The sequence below is a fragment of the Macrobrachium nipponense genome, chromosome 4, assembly GCF_015104395.2.
Source record: "Macrobrachium nipponense isolate FS-2020 chromosome 4, ASM1510439v2, whole genome shotgun sequence".
Taxonomy (NCBI): domain Eukaryota; kingdom Metazoa; phylum Arthropoda; class Malacostraca; order Decapoda; family Palaemonidae; genus Macrobrachium; species Macrobrachium nipponense.
The window spans coordinates 11,920,845-11,940,279 of NC_061100.1; the positions used below are offsets into that span (position 1 = coordinate 11,920,845).

At 38.8% G+C, this 19,435-nt stretch overlaps 1 protein-coding gene across 23 annotated transcripts in view; it reads right to left on the reverse strand.

The window, feature by feature from the left end:
• LOC135210713 (forkhead box protein P1-like) overlaps window positions 1-19,435 on the reverse strand; it is a 627,610-nt gene that overhangs the window by 8,883 nt on the left and 599,292 nt on the right. For 11 of the 23 annotated variants that reach the window (XM_064243497.1, XM_064243492.1, XM_064243493.1 and 8 more), the window contains 7 exons: window positions 18,966-19,069; window positions 18,585-18,635; window positions 17,742-17,810; window positions 16,454-16,530; window positions 16,108-16,209; window positions 14,294-14,547; window positions 11,907-11,982 (listed from right to left, as the gene is read on the reverse strand). In XM_064243497.1, the coding sequence (XP_064099567.1) occupies window positions 11,907-11,982; window positions 14,294-14,547; window positions 16,108-16,209; window positions 16,454-16,530; window positions 17,742-17,810; window positions 18,585-18,635; window positions 18,966-19,069 (733 nt within the window). Of the gene's footprint in view, window positions 1-1,751; window positions 1,936-1,967; window positions 2,363-11,906; window positions 11,983-14,293; window positions 14,548-14,843; window positions 14,969-16,107; window positions 16,210-16,453; window positions 16,531-16,797; window positions 16,843-17,741; window positions 17,811-18,584; window positions 18,636-18,965; window positions 19,070-19,435 lie in introns of those variants that run through there. The other 12 variants (XM_064243488.1, XM_064243503.1, XM_064243487.1 and 9 more) reach the window with 10 other exon arrangements.

The following is a 19,435-nucleotide window of genomic DNA, read 5'->3' on the forward strand; positions in this document are numbered from 1 at the left end:
CCATTTTCTCCAGCTGCTAGTCACAGACAAGTGTGGTGATGGAATGACAGGAACCCCTTACAAGGAGTAATATGATGTCTCCCTCATTCCAAATGTCTTGGCTGGTCAGGAAGTTCTGGATTTAGGACTAGCCTAAGTGCAGGTTAGCATTCAGAGCAAGTGTTAGGTACTTTATAGGAGGTTTTGGGGGGACAGTTATTAGGTTATTCAATAGTGCTCTTGTTTTGAACAATTGTACGAGTGTTTTGCTGAACAGAGGAGGGATTTTCTCTTAGCTTGGTTGCATCTGCAGATGCAGGAGTGGACAGCTGCCACTCTGTCTGGCTGCCTGTGGGGATTGGGTTGGAGACTATTTCAGTGGTTTGGTTTGGAATAGTTCTTATTTCCTCAAAGGGCAGCTTTTCCAGTCGGGGGCAGAGTTTTTTTTTCTGCAAGTTGATCTCATAGTTTCCATGGTGAAGAGATTCTGTTCTCCCCATCCCATTCCCTGGAAGTAATATTGTTAGCTAACAATCTAGATTCTACAATTTTTTCTATTTAACCTCCAGTTAGTGCCAGTTTAGTTAGTCAGAGGCCCTCATTTACCTTTCCTTAGACTATCTACTATTAGGTTAAGCAGTTTGACTTAGTGGTGGTATTCTTATTTGACAGGTCATTTAGGGTTCTGTGATGTTTTATGGATAGTTTGGTTCTTTAGAGTGAGAGGTCCTTCACAGCCTGATCCAGAGGCTAGACTGGTTCTCGGACGAAGCCTTGTTTAAGAGTCCTATTTTCAAGACATTCGGTTTGACTAATATAGTCTTGGTGAAGTTTTTTCTGGCATTCTGTCTGGCCTCAGATTTGGATGGACTCCCTCTCTTGTGAAATGAAGTCTCGAACTAGTCAGTTGCTGACAGGAAATTTTAGAATTTTTTTGTGACCCATTCCACTGAGACTTCGGTGGTTCTGCATGACATGTATTTTGCACTTAGTTTGAGCTGTCAGGTCATTCATGAAGGACCCAAGCTCTTAAGCTGGAGTACTAGCTCCTTTTTCTTTGTCTTAGGCTACGTGGGAACCACTTCCCATGTAGCCTGTCTCCTCTAACTCTGAATTACCTGACGAGTTTGATTCCTCAGGAGGATACAAAAAGATCACCTAAAAGGGTGTACCCTTTCAGATGATCTTCATGGTGCTTCTGGGCAATACGGGCAGGAGTCTGGGTTGTATCCCTTTCCCGATTCTACCAGAGGGAAGTTGCCCCTAAATTATTTCTTGGGGCCCACTGTGGTTACTTTACAGGTGTAGGCACCTGGACAAACTAGTATCTCACCGAAGTACTTAAAAGCTTTAGATGGAGGAATGATATGCAGTGACTGGACTCCCTAGCTCTCTCCTGTACTTCCATTCTGGATCAGCATCTACATCAATGTATAAGCTGGGTTGGGCTAGATACATGGTGCCTGCACTTCAAGCATCCAGATAGTCTGAAGATGTGTTCTCCTTCCACTCTCCCTTTTAACAAGGGAGTGGGGGAAGCATAGGTAGATATACTTGCTAGACCAACTGTAGGTTTGACTAAGAGTAACTGCCTTTCACCATGAACCCTTGCTGTGGATTTTATGGTTCTATGATGTTTCTTCCTTACTTGGGGGGAGGTTGTTCAACACCTGTCGTTTGACATGACTACCTCCCACCTAATGGTCTCCTGTGATAAAGGTGATGGTTGTATATTACTATAGGAAATAAATACCAAATTTTTAACAGTAATTTGTATTTTTCCTAGAAACACAAACCATAGCCTTTCATACAGTTAAACACACCTCAACTGCCCTGGTGGGTTCCTGCAGCTAGAGGAAAAGTGGCTAGTGTCGGTAGTTGAGTAAGGGGGTATTCTCCCACTCATCCTCTCCTTTACCACCAGTTAACCATGTTACCAAGTTCAATGAGCATCCCCTAGGAAAAATACAATTACTTGTAAAAATTAGCATTTTATAATGGCAATAGCAAGAATACACACATTTAGTAGAATTCACATTCCAAATTTTGAATTTAGATTTTTTTCTCCTGCAAACAATGCTGGGTGTACTACTCTTGCAAACACTAAGCAGTGGGCAGCAGCAGCTTTCTCTCCTCTCAATCTCTGCCATGTGATTGCTAGTGTATACACCCTCTACTCTTCAGGTTCTGTGTTGGTATTTTTCTTTTAGCACCTTCCAGCATCCATGTTGTTTTCAATGCCTGCTTGTCTCCTGCTATTGGTAGCTAGTTACTCACGAGGAGAAACTTGTGATGATTGATAAGCATGAAGGCAGCATGCCCATTACATTTTTCAGTGTATAGTACAGGAACTTAGTCTTTCACAGCTGACGATCACAACCAGCTGAGGATAAGAAGTAAAAATAGCATGCCAATGGCCCTACATATATGCAGCACTCCTCATTTAATATTTTAACAGTCCTCATTTATGAAAATAAAGAAAATCTATGATCCAAACATTGTGTATTGATAAGATGTGTATCCAACTGGTAAACAGTGTACTGCTGTCCAGCAAGTTATCAATGAAATGTTTTATATTGGATTTTATATAATATTGTTAATATGTTACAGTATAATATTTATATAACTTGATGGCACAATTTTCTTTAAGTCAAAGAAGTCAGAAATCATAGCATTAAAATAATTTTTAGTCACTTGAATTTGTCCTATAGATGCATTATTTTACATCAGCATTTATTATATCAAGAATTATACTTTATAGCATTTGTATACATGTGTTATTTATTGTTAACTAATAATTTGGAAAATTCTTTCATAAAGATTGGAAATGTTTTCCACACGAGAATTTGTCAAGAATGGTGATGAAAATTCATGTATATAACACTGTTATTTAAAGAATAAATAGCTTTTAAAAAATAACATGATGCACATACTTCAATAAATGTTTGATAAATAGAATAAGTAAATCATATTTTTCATTACTTTGACTGACTACAAACTGTTTGAGTTTCTAAAGGGGGACAAATAATTTCCATTTTTGTGGAGGGTCCAAAGAATGCATTCAGGAATCAGTCATGAGCTTGGAAACAAGGTTAATGCTATGGTGAAGATGTGGGGTGATTGGGGTAAATTACCCATGTTGTCTAGCTAAGTTTTTGGCCTGCACTATTAACTGTTAGATTTGGATTATTTGCCTGCTAGTGCTTAGAATTATATTTAGATTGTGTATTGTCTGTTGGAATTTGGTCTGTATTAGTATCTTTCCTCCCTTTTTCAGTGAAAATACTTCATTGTTATCTTGATTGCCACTTTTCCTCAATGGGGATGGGACACATGTGGCACCCGTGTGGTTGTTTTATCTCCCATCTTAGTAGCCTAAAATCAGAGCATTGTTTTTTTTCAGTGCTGATTGTCTTAGTGAAAAAAAAATTTAGAAAATGTAAAAATGGCAAAAGGTATTCATAAGTGTTGTCCTGGGGTATACCCCCACCTGAGACACTGCCGGATCCTTCTTCCTTCCATCAGCTTCCATTCCTTCACCACTTCCTACAGTTTCGTAACCTAGGAAGGGTAGTTCTCTTGCTCCATAGTTTTGTTTGTAACATTTGTTAATTGGCAAAGGGGAAAAAAGGATTTATCTCCTTGGCAAAGGGGAAAAAAGGATTTATCTCCTAAGCCACTATCTCAAAAGATAGATGACTAAAGCCAATATTGTCTGTCTCCATTTTCCAGGTCTACGTATGCTGTACTGGAAGGAGATCCTACCACTGAAGTGCCTTTCTGTACTTGATCCTATGGCAGATTTTTCGACTTCGTTGGTTCTAAGCTTTGACCAAACCACTGAATGGAAGGCTGCCCTCTTGAGCCTCTTCACTGTTGTCTTCCTCCTCATCCCTGAACTATTTTCCACTGCATAGGCAAAGTAAGAGTAAAGGGAAGCCTAAGGCCCTGTGTAAGGAGTCCTGAAGGACTTCACGCTTATATTCCTCTTCCTTGGAGAGAAAATTACAGGTAGATCATCACCAACAGGTGCTTGTCATACCTGCAGCAGGGCAGCTTCTCTTGCATCTACCTAATTAGACAAGATGACTGCTCCATCACCATGCTATGTTCTCCAAACCTCTAAGGAGTTGTGTGAGGGTGAACAAACATAACCTGACTGTTCTATGATTGCGAGGTTTCCAGGCTGTGTGAGTTCAAGCAACGGGTTAGGTGCCGATTTCTCTCTCTCTCTCTCTCTCTCTCTCTCTTTTTTTTTTTTTTTTTTTTTTTTTTTTAATAGAGTGAAACCTATACCATCTCATCCTGGGATGTCCACATTCTCAGGACTCATGTGGGTTGGGAAGAGTTGATGATCCTATAATACCACTGAAGTGTCCTATGGCAACAAGTGGGGGGGGAAGGGTGATGTGGTTCCTATATCAATTAACTTTGCAGATGCATGAGTGGGTGGATCATCAAGCTGTTGAGTTGTCAGCTGGGAACATTTCGGGCAGGAGGAATGTACTGGCAGATCAACTCCCTCGTCAAGAATAGTTCCTAATACGTCCTTGAGTAGCAAGGAGGCTTTTTGAGATCATGGAGGCAAGGGTTCCCCATCCTTGATCTATTCACAGCTGAATTGAACAGAAAACTTTAGTCTTCTGTTTGCAAGTCTTGAGACCCTTGGACAGCAATGGAGGACGTGTTCAACATCCCTGGGACAACCTTGACATCTTTGCATTTGTCACCACAGGGCTCTGGATGACTGGTAGCTCCTCACTGACAGCAGGCCAAGTGGTATGCAGATCTCCATACACTCTTCTTGGTCAAGGCCCATATTCCCATGTGAACCACATGTTTGCAGGTATCACAAGACAACCCACTCACTGCATCTTCATGTGTAGAGGTTATCCAGTATCTGTGAGAGGTTTTTTCTTTGCAGTCTGTGAGTGAGATGTCATGTAGAGGTTATCCAGCATCTCCTTTGAGAGGTTCCTCTTGCAAGGTTGCGAGGGAGATTTCAAGATACCTCTGATGATTCTCTGTGAATGTGTATCAAGGGAAGTGGGCCAAACGTTTGAAACAGTGTTGCCCTTCTCAACAGCTTCCCCCCCCCCCCCCCGCAAAGAGTGGGACATTTCCTTGGCCTTGGGGAGCATTACAAGGCCTCCCTTCAAGCCTCCATCCAGCACTCCTGACAGAGACCTAATCTTATACTGTAATCCTTGTGGCTTTGGCCTTGGCAAAGAGAGTGGGGGAGTTGAAAGGTATGTCAAATTGGCTGTCATTTTGAGGGTTAGGATCTCTTTTAACCTCTTCTGTTCCAGAATTTTGGATGAGATTTGAGTCTTGATTCCTTCCCTTTGAGACTATTGGTGAAGACTGGCAAAATGTTTCTTTATCTGGTCTGCACCATAAATTACTCTCTGAAAAGGACTTGCCCTCTGCTGCCAAGTAGTACAGGTAAGTGTATGGAGAAGGTTTTCATGAATACCCTCTTCTGGGTTTGTGAGGTTATTAAACAAGCCTATAACTTCTCTCCAGAGGAGATTGGCCTCCCTTCCTGCTTGACAGCAAATGAAGTCGCGCATAAGCACTTATCTCCTCTTTTGAAGAAAAAAAAAAAAAAAGCCATACATCAGATGATTCAGGAGTGGCATAGTTTGACTACCTTTACCTTATTCTACCTGAAGGATGTCACCAACAAATCTTCGAATAGATTATTAGGACCTCTGGTATAGTAATCGGATCTTTGATCAAACATTACTTCCAATTTCCTAAACCAGGCTATGTGAGTGTGAACGTTGAGTGACTGCACTCTCCTATGCTTTCCAGTATATTAGAACAATATCTGGGACGAAGGACACACTAGAACCAGATGAATTTTTATCATATTGTCCTGGACTCTTCCACTGCTGGCCTTTCCTATCCAAAGGTTTGCTGTGGAGAATGCATTTGCTGTTGGTTGCCTCTTGAGCTGCTACTGTACGCTTGGACTTTTAGACCTCCACCTCAAACTCACCTCCCAGTGTAGTGGAAAAGGAGGGTAAGAGGTAAAGATGCAGCTTGGTAAAGAAACCATGGGTACATTTCTTTCCTCATGTCATCAAGTTAGTTCCTCATGCTGTTAGAAGGAAAAGATGTTCCTTAGCTGGCTCCTAATAAAATGTCATTAGTCAAAACCTGCCGTGCAGATGCTCCTACCTTCAGTTCCATAGATTTCAATGCCCTTGGTACTACAGAACCAGGTTCTGCTTAATTACTCCACTTATTGGTTGACATATGAGCACCTGTCCTCTCTGTAATATCAAAGGATATGAGGCTCCGTTGCAATCACCACTCCAATTACTTATTCCTGACAATGGTAGGAAGAAAGAAACCCACCTTTATCTATTCCATCATTCCCTTCAAGTAGTCAAATGCCACTTCTAGGAATTCACCATGGCTGATGATGAGACACCTCTCTTGAAGGGTGACTTTTTGGACAATAACAGCAAGATTTAACCACTGCCCAGTTCACTTTACAGGCTGGCAACAGCCTGCCAAACAGGATCACCAACTTTTCACCAGAAAACACAAGCCCAAGATGATTGGCCAAAGCTATCCTTTTAATGTTTTCAGAAGTTAAATACTATAACTTATTAAAACCAAAACCATTTATAAATATAAAACTCTATAAGCTATTGAACACTATGTACATAATGGAGAAATTTCCTTATTTTGTACAAAGAATTATTAACTTTTTCAGGTATGAGATAACACACACTGTAAAACTGTCTTTCTTGCTCTGATGTTATATATTACTTTTCTGTTTGAGGAAGTTTACTACATCTTGTCGGAAATTTGTGAAAATAAATTAATAAGTATGCGATGCTGCCTCTTACTTGCCTCATCTCTACACAGATGACCATCAACATGACTTCCACTGCCAGCCCAGCCAGAGACAATGCCGTACCAGCATCTTTCTGCTTACCCATAATCACGATGAACAACACAGAGGCCTGGTTCCCCAGGGAGGAAACCATCTTCAGATCCAAGAAAATCATGTCCTCATCCTGCACGCACAGCTGACAATGGGCTCGAGTTCCTGCTGAACGATGTTTTCGAGCAGATCGCAGTGGCTAACCAAGCCACAGACCACTGTCACATAAAATTTGACATTGAAGGTACAACTAAATTTGTCCTTCAGACTAAATTTGTCCTTCAGCATGTCCACAGCTCCAGAGCTAGGAAATTCCCAGACAACATAGGAGCAGTAAAAGGAAGTCTGTGGCTGTCACACGTACACAAACAACTACAGTGGTTGATAACAACTTCCACCGCAGACGATCAACTAGAAACAATGCTAAATCTGGTGAGCGAAGTCCTAACAAAGCTGCCTCACCGAATCACTGTAATGCTCAACAAATCTACCATGCCCATCAATGAGTTTTTGGGAATGGTGGACACAGTATATCTGGGCGAGACATCATGAGAACCCCCCTCAACCACCTGTAGCAGCAGCCACCCCTGAACTATACAGTATCAAAGCACGACAAACACACCAACCCAGAGGACCTTGCTGCTCCCAAGACTACAGGAGGGACAACGAACACAAAACCATAAAACCAAAATATGAGCATCCAAAGGGCATATGCTTCTTTCACTGGAGATTCGTTTATATATATATATCAGCTATATATATATATATATATATATATATATATATAGATATATATATATATATATTATATATATATATATATATATATCCCACTCAAAATTTATGGAAGGCAAACAATATCATTAAGCGGCAAATTGTACACCTGGCCAGACACCAGCTGGTTCCAAGAGACTACCCAATATCACCCATCACTCCAATAGCAGCAGCAAAGAACACAATGGGACCAAAGTTCCATCAACTCCTTCAGGAATTTCCCAAAACATTTCAATATTACCAGCCCCACAAAGCTTAACATCCAACACCACATCATCACAGAGGGTCCCCAGTTCAGGCATGCCTCACACGTTTGGCCCCAGAAAAACTGCTGTATGCCAAATAACTATTCCACGGCATGGAACAGGCAAGCATTTACCAAAAAGTCTCCAGCCTGTGGGCATCCCCCTCCACATGGTACCAAAAGTGGATGGTACGTGGGGGCAGGCCCTGCGGCGACTACAGACGGCTGAGTACCGAGATGGTATCAGACAGGTACCCCTTGCCTAACTTTGCTGACATAATGAACCAGTTAGAAGGAGCTAGAGTATTGACAAAAACCAACCTCCAGAAGGGGTACTACAAAGTCCTGTTAGCAAAAGAAGACAAGACAAAAACAACCATCCCCTCCTTCAAGACATAAACTTTCAACTACAGCTGTATTGGCCTGAAATGCAAGAGTGGCTTTCCACTGACTCGTAAACAAAAATCCTCAGAGAATTACACTTCTGCATCGTCCACATTGATGACATTCTAATTTTCAGTCCCAACTACAAACAACACATCAAGGACATGGGGCAAGACCTACAGAAACTAAGGCAAAACGGACTAGTAGTCCAACAAGATAAATGTGAATGGGCCAAAAGTACAATAGAATTTCTCAGCCATCAAATAAACTTCAGAGGAATAAAAAATCTTTCTGACAAAGATCCAAGCTGTTATAGACTTCCCAAGGCCAAAGAGTATCAAATAACTCCAAGAATTTGCCAGCATGTTACTACTACCACCGTCTTTTTATACCCAACCTTGGTGAAATTATGTCACCTTTTGTATGAATGCTTACAAGGAAAACCAAGATCACTGACTTGGTCTGACAAACATGAAAAAGCTTTTCAATTAGCCAAAAAAAGCAATTTGTTCTGCAGTAACCTTAAGTTTCCCTCTCTCCCATAAGCCCCTAATGATGAAAACTGATGCTAGTAACACAGTGATGGATGCAGTACTTGAGGATGCAGGAGGCAAAGATTGTCATCTTTTGGCATTCTTCAGCAAATAAGCTAATGTCAGCAGAACAAAAATACTCCACGTTTGACAGAGTTCCTAGCAGTCCACTGGGCTATCCAGCATTTTCAGCACATGCTTGAAGGATGGTAGTTTGTAGTGCAGATGTACCATCAGCCCTTGTTCCACACTTCAACAAGGCAGGTAGGCTGTTAGTCAGCAGTGCCCATTTGCGTGATCAGATACCTGAAGGCCTCCTCCAACAACGTTAACGTTGCAGACGCCCTTTCAAAAAACACAGTCAACATCATCTAGATTGGGGTATCATATCCCGAGACAGCAGCAGCCCAGAAGACTGATGTGGACCTTCAGTGACTCGGCTGGGAAAATCCTGACCTCATGTGGAGGGATTTTGCAATGGACAACAAAAGCACACACCCAAAGTCACAAGGGATACAGAGTCAAGGGTGAGGAAGTTCAGCACAATTGATCGTCGCCTTGCCCACATTCATGTCGATAGCGTGGGCCCCCTTCCACCCTCTAAGGGGTACAGATACCTCTTCACAATTGTCGACCGAAACACCAATGTCTGGAGGCGATACCCATCAAACAGCTAAAGTAAATCACACGACAGCCTACAACCCAGAAGCAAATGGCATGGTCAACCCTCTCCACTGCTCCTTAAAACCAGCACTCGCCACTGTGTCAAGATTGAAGATGGAGAAAAGAATTGCTCTGGATTTTACTGGGACTAAGAACTTTCCCCACTCAGCATTCAACACATAGCCAACAGTAGTGCTCTACAGATAGTCATTAACTACTCCAGCAGACATCTAGCGAGGTCCAACCCCTCTGTTGTCTGTAGAGTGTTAGAACAAATTATGTTAACAAAAACAATGTATGAAACAGCCAGAAAAGCTTACCTCCTGGAAGAATTGGACAGGAATTCATTAGAATAGAAGCACTATGGCCCCATCTTTCTTCTGCCTGCTCTGGCCTGCACTGCATCCTACGGTGTAGAGATGAGTGCTACCAGATGTCAGTAGTACATAGAAGGAAAAATTACCTGTGTCTCAATTGACAGACTAACACCAACATTTATTCCAGACTATGATTCAGCTTCACACATCGCTTTTAGGGGAACAGGGGAAAATTGTGGGGTCATCTCCACATATCATTGGGGAGTGGGGAAGTACTGTGGGGCACTTCGGGCATCCACCTTTGAAAACAAGCTCACCAACTTTCACCAAGAAAAACAACAGCCCAAGACAATCGGCAGAAGCCCGATCTTTCTCAAGTATTTTCAGAAATTATGGTATTTCAATTGTAAAACTAAAACCATTTTTGCAAATGTGAAATTCTTCAAGTTATCGAACATTGTATAATTAAGAACTTTCCTTATTTTGTACAAAAGAATTATTAAATGATTTCTAGGTATCAAAACAGAGTTTATATCTTGTCAAAAATTTGTGAAAATAAATTGGTAAGTAGCCAGACGCTGCCTCTTACTTGCCTCATCTATACAACCTAATGCAGTGTTTTTCTCCACATTACAATGGGTTCTCTTGTTAACTACAAATTCAAAACCTTGTATCCTGAGAAACCAACAATTCTATAAGGATCATCATTCCACCTGTTTCTGACAGAAATTGGCAACCCTAATTAGTAATTACTAACTATCTGAATCTCATCACTAAGTAATTACTAACATCTGAATCTCATCACCAAGTCAGACCACTACCCTACCTAACAAGTTCTCATCCAGCTTTCATAATTCTTAAGTATTTTCTGAACAAACTCCTAAAGGGTTGCTGCATGATTATGTGAAGTGACACAGGTTACAATAGTGTGGTAATTACTAACATTCTAAAGATTGCTAACCTGGTCAACTTGCACCTACAGCAACACAAAGATAGCCCTCAAATTAACCCCAAAACTGTCAGTCCCAAAAAGCAGCATGTCTTTTAATCCTACCCTTGCCACAAATATCAGTATATTGCTACTTAGTATTGGCTGGCAGTTTCCTGCTTAAGTAACAAAGTATCCATCTACGGACTATGTACTATACTTACCTACCCCTTCACATTCGGCTACTTAAAATTTAATTTCAAAATGTGCCCTTTGCTGTTCACACTGACCTTGACTCTAACTACATTGTGTGAAAGAGGAACCAGAACAATTTCTACCATGCACAATACAATGCCATCATAATATGGCTACTTCCAAAGAGAAGACCTTAAGAGGCAGTTGCCTATCATACATCAATTATCAGTTAAGTGTGATACAAGGTATACAAAGATTTTGTGATGTGCTGGCCCAGCCCATATCCAAAAACAGTAGTCTCATAAAGTATACTGAACTTCATCCACTGCCTGTCACACCCACCACCTGCCACTAACCCTAATGTTACACTGTATGGCAAGTTAGCAAAATTAGATGTGACACTGTCTGGAACAGGATAATTCCCCCAGTCTGGGCACTACATGCTGGTCTAAGGCTCTTTCAAAGAAAGGTAAAAGACCACTCCTACTCTGAAGTCCTCCTATACAGATGGAACAGTACCCTAAGTGTAATGGGATGGATGCACTCACTACACTGTAAAGACTGCACTGATGTCAAACTGCATGGATGCAATTGGAAAACTGTACGTACTCTGGATCTGCCTAGGCACATGGACCTCATTCAAGGAAGGACCAGGTGTTTCTCACAGAGAAATAGTGGCATTTGCCAAGGAAGGACTCTGCAGTTCTTGTGTTAAAATTCTGTTTAGGAAGGCCCTACTGATTAGAGCATTTTATTTTTTATTTTATTTTTTTATTTACTATCTATAATAGTATTTCATGTCTGCTGTCACACAGCTAACCTTTGCATGTGAAGTCTTTAAATAGTTTGTCCTTTCAAGTTTAAAATAACAGGATGAGTAAAGCAACAAATTGTATTCTACAAAATATTGACTGGAAATCATTAGTTACATCAGTGTTGATTTAAACACTGAAGAATAACAATCTAAAATAAAAAGATATCATACCTGGAGACTAGCATTAAGGGCTTCACCGTAGAGTGTAGGACTACCCGTCAATGTTGGACTCTTACTTGGCACACCCCTGTGGATTTCAGTTATTGTAAATATTAATTCTAAACTGATACAAGTATAGTAAATCCAATATTTATAAACATATTAAAAGTGATATCAGTACATATTTATGTTACCAGTATTTATATTCCATTGCTCAAAAACAAATATTAACAGGGATTAAAATTTTCCACAATGGAAGCTATTGTGTAAAATTACACTGTACTAAACAATGAGATATTAGAAATATATAAACATGCAAGTAACTTGTATTTTCTTTAAAAATTATTAAAATACAACAGTACGGCTCCAACTTACACACTTACCATGCAATACTTACGTTATCACAAAAACAAGTCTGTGGTTGTAAGTTCCATCTAATCATGTTATTCAATAACAACCCTCAACTTAATTCATGTTTTCTAACTGTATTAGACTACTGTAGTATAATATAATTAATTTTGAACTTACTTCTTTGAGCAGATGACCAGGCCAAGGACTTACCAAGCAGAGAGGAAAAATCTAAGGTGAAGAAATGACAAGCAATTATAGACAATTTAAGGAGAGTGCAAAACACCAAGAAGTGTTGAAAACAGTACAACATCTATAGAATTTTAAAGATAAATTTGAAACATCAGAAAAGCAACTGGTAGGCATCCACTAAGAAAAACGCAAGAGATAAAAATGGAAAAAGGCAAAAAAGTTAATGAAAAGATTGAAGAGAAGAGATTTTGAAAATACTTGCTGCTGTTCACAAAACGTGATGTCCTCTGGCTAAGCTGGTAGACGAAGGTTAATATCTACTTCTACTAACAACACCCAAACGGTTAGTACTGCTTGTAGTTTTTAGCAATGAAAAACAAACTGTCAATTTTATAAATATTTAATTAATACTCAAAGCTTTCAACACGTCTGGGTGTGTTTACATACTTAAATCTATAAATTTTGGCTCAGTCTTTTAGAATAGGATGGCAAATAAAAAATGTAAAAATACAAATATAAACTTATTTTAAATAAAAATCATAAATCATCCATATACTCATTGACTTGTGATTAATACTGAAATGGTCCAAAACTTGACAAAGCATGTAGTACTGGGCTTATCCACTGTGATTGTGTTCATAGTATATGGATGACTGAAGAAAATAAAACATAGAAAATAAATTGCTTTGGTAAAATTCCAGAGAAATTAATTAAAAAAACGCATGAAATTCTTCACTTTACGAAAAATAAATGGCAACCGCACGGAACGAAAAATGGGAATGGGAAAACTAGGTAATAAAAAGCAAAGAAATGTTAAAACTGGTTTAGCAATAGGAAAAAATGTGTGAATTTCTGATGTACGGGCACAATAAATCCTATAACTTTACAATACAGTACTGTATTACTTTCCAGCAAAAGTATTCTATTAAAGGCAGGCATGTATTTTTCCTGCATATTGAAATAAAAACAAGTTAAATATTACAGTAATTGTAATTTTTAAAGCTAAACATACAAGTAAAGTATAAGGATTATTGCCCAAGATGAAAGACATGATTTAATGAGATACACTGAAAATGATTATTAGTCTAATGAAATAAACTTTCTCTTTCACGCTACTCACTAAGAGTACTCCTTTCATTTCTAAACTATTATTGGCTATCATTTTTCTGATGATATGAAATTCTGCTAGTTTGTAATGTCAAAACTCAAGAGTATGTAAACTTCACCATAAATATATATAGTATTTACTTTTCAATATGTACATGATTATGTATGTATTTCAAAATTACCATTTAATGAGGTATTATTTATGTATGGTTGTCAATGTGATCTGCATTTATTAAAATGCAAAACTTCAGTAGTATTACTGTAAATATGGTGGTTTTGTTTGCAGGCAAAAAATCACTTATAAGCTTAGTAAAATGGTGAAAATACAGAGTCCATTGTCGTCCTACTGCTGATGAGTGACTTACAAGAATTCTCTGAATATATTTCTAGATATGTTGTACACACGTGTAAATTTAAGAATACGCCATATACTGTAACTCTAATCTTAGTCTTGCTAATAAAGACGCAAAATAACCCTATTTTATCCATCTTACATGCTGATAGTCCGAAATAAGATACTTTTCCACTATACTTGAGAAAAGAAATAAATGTCAGCATACAGACAGTTACACAATAAAAAGGTCTCTAATGATAGAAAATGGCAGGATAATTGTAATATCTGGAAAAATGAAGTGATGAGTGAGTGGGTGTTGAGATGTGCAGGCAAGCGGGCGGGTGGGGAGGCTGTGCACCGATAAAAGGTTCCCCACCCGCCCGCAGCAGTAGCTGCTGAGCCAGTGAGCAGTGCTTACTGTGGGGGTGGGGGCGGCCCTGAGAGGGGCGGGAATGCCGCATGGAAGGCCATGGGATGCCCTTGGGTTGGCGGGAGCCCCAAGTGGTGGGGTTGGTGAGGTGGTGGGGTGTTGGGTTCGTATTTCCGGGGACGGCCGCGGGAGAGGTGTCGTCGCTTCACAAACTCGGCGTCATCTACCATCCAGAACGAGCCAAAGTCGTCCTCATAGCGCACAAAGCACTTGTGCAGCGAGAGGTTGGTGCGGATCGCATTCTGGACCACCAACAATGACATTAGAGAAAAAGAGAGAAAAAGTCAAAGCACAAGGAAAAACTAGGGGAAAAAGTGAAAACTCACCCGCACGCCCATAAAATAAGGCCCCTGGCAGAGAGACATACAGGGAGCGCCCTTCGCTCTCTCACGCTTTGAAAACCTAAATTACCTGTTGCAGCAGAGGCCACTGAGAGTTCTGATAGGCACAGAGAGCGAAGGACGCGAAGAGTACCAGGAGGGGCGGGGGGCAAGTATGGTAAAGAAAAGGTGCGGGGGCATGAGACACGGCAACATACCCAGTACTGCAGCGTTGAGGTCTTCTCTTGTAAAACTCCACTTCATCCACAGTCCACACTGCTCCCTTGACGTTCTCCACACGCATGAAACATTTGTGAAGGGACAGGTTGTGGCGGACGGCATTCTAAACGGAACAATACACAAAACAGTAAGCACAAAGCAAATTAATAACAAAACAAAAACAACATATGATGAAAATAAAGTGGATTATTCCTGGATCTATGGAGCAGCCAAAGCAGCAGCTAATCAGTGTTACTGGCCTAAAATAATAATAATAATAATAATTATAACTGTTACATTGGCTACAGTGCATGAAATTAACTCTTCAAAAATGTTACTCATTTTCATGCTGCAATTCATAAATAATAAAAAAAAAACATACGTTATGGTCTCAACTTTCCAGTACTCGCCATAGGCACCACATGCAATCAATGCATAAATAAATAAAAAAAAAGAGTAATACTCTACAATCTATGAGCGTCAAAGAGACCAGGCCTGTCATAACTCGCCAAGACGCGACAGCCTTCAGCCAGATGGTACTTCATAGGGGAACAAAACGTAAAAAGAAGAGCTTTTACTGGTGCTAGCAATAACAAGCATAAGTGTCCTGGGAAACTTAAATAATCATCTCTGATCTCTGGCGGGCACTCAAGACAGACAAACATACAGGAGGAGGAGATAAAGAAGAAAAAAAGACTTAGTGACTGCGAGCAGTGGAGGGGGCCGAGGATCTAGGTGTCAGTGTGCCTGTGTACAACTTCCAAATGATTACGTCAGGGAAATAAGAGTATCATTATTATTAAAATAAAGTGATTACTCATGTCCTCACAAATGTGTTCTGCAATTACCTATGTTCATCACCAGTTATTTACAATTTCTGATGATATAAGACTGAAGGAAGTAACAAAAATCCCTTCTTCACCTTCAATCCTAAAACATGTGGGAATATTTGCCGAGACTTCTATAAAAGCAAGAAGCATATAAAACTGCAATTCTAAAATTCTGCTAAAGAATAAATACTAAAAATTTCAAACTCAATCATGGCCATTTTGTTTAGTCACAGTTTCTTTACAAAAAGTTTATTAAGGAACTTCACAAACTGTGATGAATTAATTAGCTAGATATTGAAAGTATCTAACTTATGAATTACTTGAAATGATACAGTCAAGTCTAGAGAATCTGCGAAAGAGAACGAGTCACCAGGAGAGCCATGTCATTGACAATTTTGTTAAAATACAACAAAAGCATAAATGTTCTATGCACCTTCCAAGTGGCTGCGTTTCGTCTGAAGTAAGCGAAGGTGTTCTGGAACCAGTTGTAGATTTCATTTAGGGTTAGCTGCTTGTCAGGAGCCTCTATGATTGCCTGAGAAAATAAGAGAAAAAATAATATACATTGGGGGACTGAGATTCAAGCAATTCCCATAACAGCATTACTTTCAATGTCGAACTGTATTAAAAATTATTATATATTTGAAGGTATAATTTTTATTTTTTGAATGAAAGCGTTTGAAAATTAATACATTGATGAGTTATGCTTTGAATATATGCTGCTAGTATTTCATGTGAATTTCAAATGTAAAATATTTAGACTCTTGTAATGATCTAACCTGTCTAATGAGGGATGCATAGGTGAATGGCGGTCGAACTTCAGTATTCTTATAGAATTCTCTATTTCTCTGGATCTCTGTGAAAGGGAAAACAGTATAGAATTTGTACCTCTAAAAGTTTATAATGATCCTGTAAATTGAAACAGATTACCAACATTATCACAAACATACCAATATATAAAAATATTTCAGTCTTTTACAAATTTTTCCAACTTTAAAGCCATCTTGAGATATAACAAATATGAAACATGTACACAAAATTTTATGTCCAAGCTACAACACAAGAATACTGTTTTGAGGTCATTCACAACAGTAAACACAGGCCTAATGATGAAAATACAGACCTTGCTGTATATCCAGTCCTGCACGGTCTAACATATATGAAAGACCTAAGAGAGATGAAGAAATAGAAGGAAAGATATAAACAGAGGACATCTGAAAGGCATAGCGAGGCAAGGAGCACCGAGGCATACCTGACACAGGCCAAAGGAATAGGATGAAGCATTGCAAGGTAATGGATAAGCTAGTGCAGATTTTAAAAAGTAAAAGAAATCAACACTTAATAGTAAATAAATCAACAATTTTAATAGTGGTTAAATCTTCAAAGAACAGAATTAGGATGGAAAAATTTTCAAGTATATTCAGTGCTGTAACTTACATGCTTACATGTAACAGTATTTTGTTGAGCTTGTGGTGGTTGAAAAAAAATATCTGCCATAAATTTTGTAAAGGAGCAGTAACAGCTAGTGTGTTGACAAAAGTATGCTACATACTGATGCCTTTGGATAATGTATGTTTTGGATTCCTAAACCTAAAATAACCAGCAAAATACATATGAAATGTGCAAGTTTTTTTTTTTATAATTGTATACTGATTTAGTGTTTGGTCTCATAATTTTCAATAATAGTAGTGTTGAAGTTTTTTCTCGTATGGACTCTTATTCAAACATCTGGAAAATGTGTCTGGAGAACAAAAAGTGGTTACAATACAGAATTAACATGCATGTGTCTTTTCAAGTGTAAAAAAAATTAAGACTGCTTACATTCTGGATGTGTTAAGGTAGTGAGATTTGTGAGAGTAGTTTTACTATAAATCTTTTTTAGAGGATGATGCATGCAGGAAACAGAAGTTATGATGGCATAAACATCAGCTGTTATAAAGGCAAAATACATGCTTCCAGAGCTAAGCAAAGGTTAAATTTAAAAGGAAAAATGCAAAAAGCATGGAAACAGATTTAGTTGATGAGTAACTTAGGCCAAAAATGAGGAGGGTGTGTGCAACTGGTTACCTTCAGTAACGTCTAAAGCAGCGCGGTCTGCCAGGCGGCGTCTAGTCACTTGGGAGTCCTCTAGCGGCCCTAGCAAAAAGCAAGCAAGGCCTTACGTCATGTGTGGGTCAGGATGGGTTGTTGCCCAACCATACCTCAATGCTGCATCATGTTAATACCCTTACCTCTATTACTTATTGATTTTTGGAAATAAAACGTAATGCCATTTTGATGCTCTATGAATATTAACTATTTTTACAATTTAATCAAACCTAAAAAACCTGAACAACAATATTTAGTACTGTGCTGTGTCTATAACTACAATATACATAGTACTACAATTCAAGCCTCAAAGGAAAAGCCAAATAGAGGCAGAGAGCCTTACAAAACTGCAGCATGGGGCTGGAAGGACTGGCCAGTGTGCTCGTGTGCTCTGCCTGGTGCACCTCTACTCTCCAGATGGCCACATTTAAAACTCAAGTAATCAAAACATTTACTCGTAATTTGACTGAACTTTTACAAGAGATGAATTTTGAGTCATGGCATGATGCTGATGAAATGGCGCAATTAGACAATACAGCAGCATGCAAGCCCAGATCTGAAACAGCATCTGCCATGACTATTATTTCTTTCTGTTATGAAAGTTGAAAACTACTAGCACGGGTAAATGCAGTGATTCAAGTAGTAATGTCACTTACTGCATTACAATAATGTAATGATTACTTAAAAGCTAACATTCATATGAATTCTTATGTGTTCAAAATACATAACTGATTATTATACTAATCTCTCAATAATATATGCTGTCAAGTTATCATATTTGCAAAGATTATTATCTATTTAATGAGTAAGATTTCTACTCACATGGAATATCATACAGAAAACTTGGTCCATGCTTCATTTCGTGAGATTGACCTAAGAGAACAACTACAATAATTCAGTGGAGATAAAAAAGTTACCTAAAAATTAAAATAATAAAAAATGTTCCCTTCTTGCCAATGCTTTATTTTCACCTAATAAATTTTTCATTTAATGCAGTAAAAGAATATAAAATATTAAACACAATATGCTCTCTTTAGTGCTCCTGGATGCTTTGTTAAAAGAGGGCGAGAGAGAGAGAGAGAAAGAGCACTGTACACACCAAGGGAGTCAGATCTGCAACAAAGGGAGAGAAAAAAAAATAAAAATAAAGGCAAATTGGATATGTCAACAGGAGAGGCAATGGGTAAGGATATGAAAAATTACCTGGAGTAAGAAGAGCAGCCTTATCTGTAAGGCGTCTTCTTAGAGGTCCACAACTTGTAGGTGTAGGTGGCTGAAGGATTGGAGGGGGTCTAGATCCAATTGCACTGCAACAAAGGAAGAAAACATTGTCTACTTCAGTTCTTGATACATTGAGTTATTACCTGTTGACATGTAAGTCTGTTTTATAATTTCTAATTGTTACTACTACATTTACTTGTAGTGAAACCTTCCGTACATGCAAAATAACGAAAGTTTTTTTTGTATCCAGCCAACTCTGAAATAACCATTTAAGTTTCTTGCACACAAATCCATTTGGTATGATATTTAAAATTTATATTTAAGAGACAGTAAACAGGAAATGTATGATGTACATGAAGTTCATGAATAACTCTTCCTAATTACATTAGTATTGGTCATCACAATGAGGCAATTGTTCATATAGATTTTTTTCAAGATATTTTTATTAACTA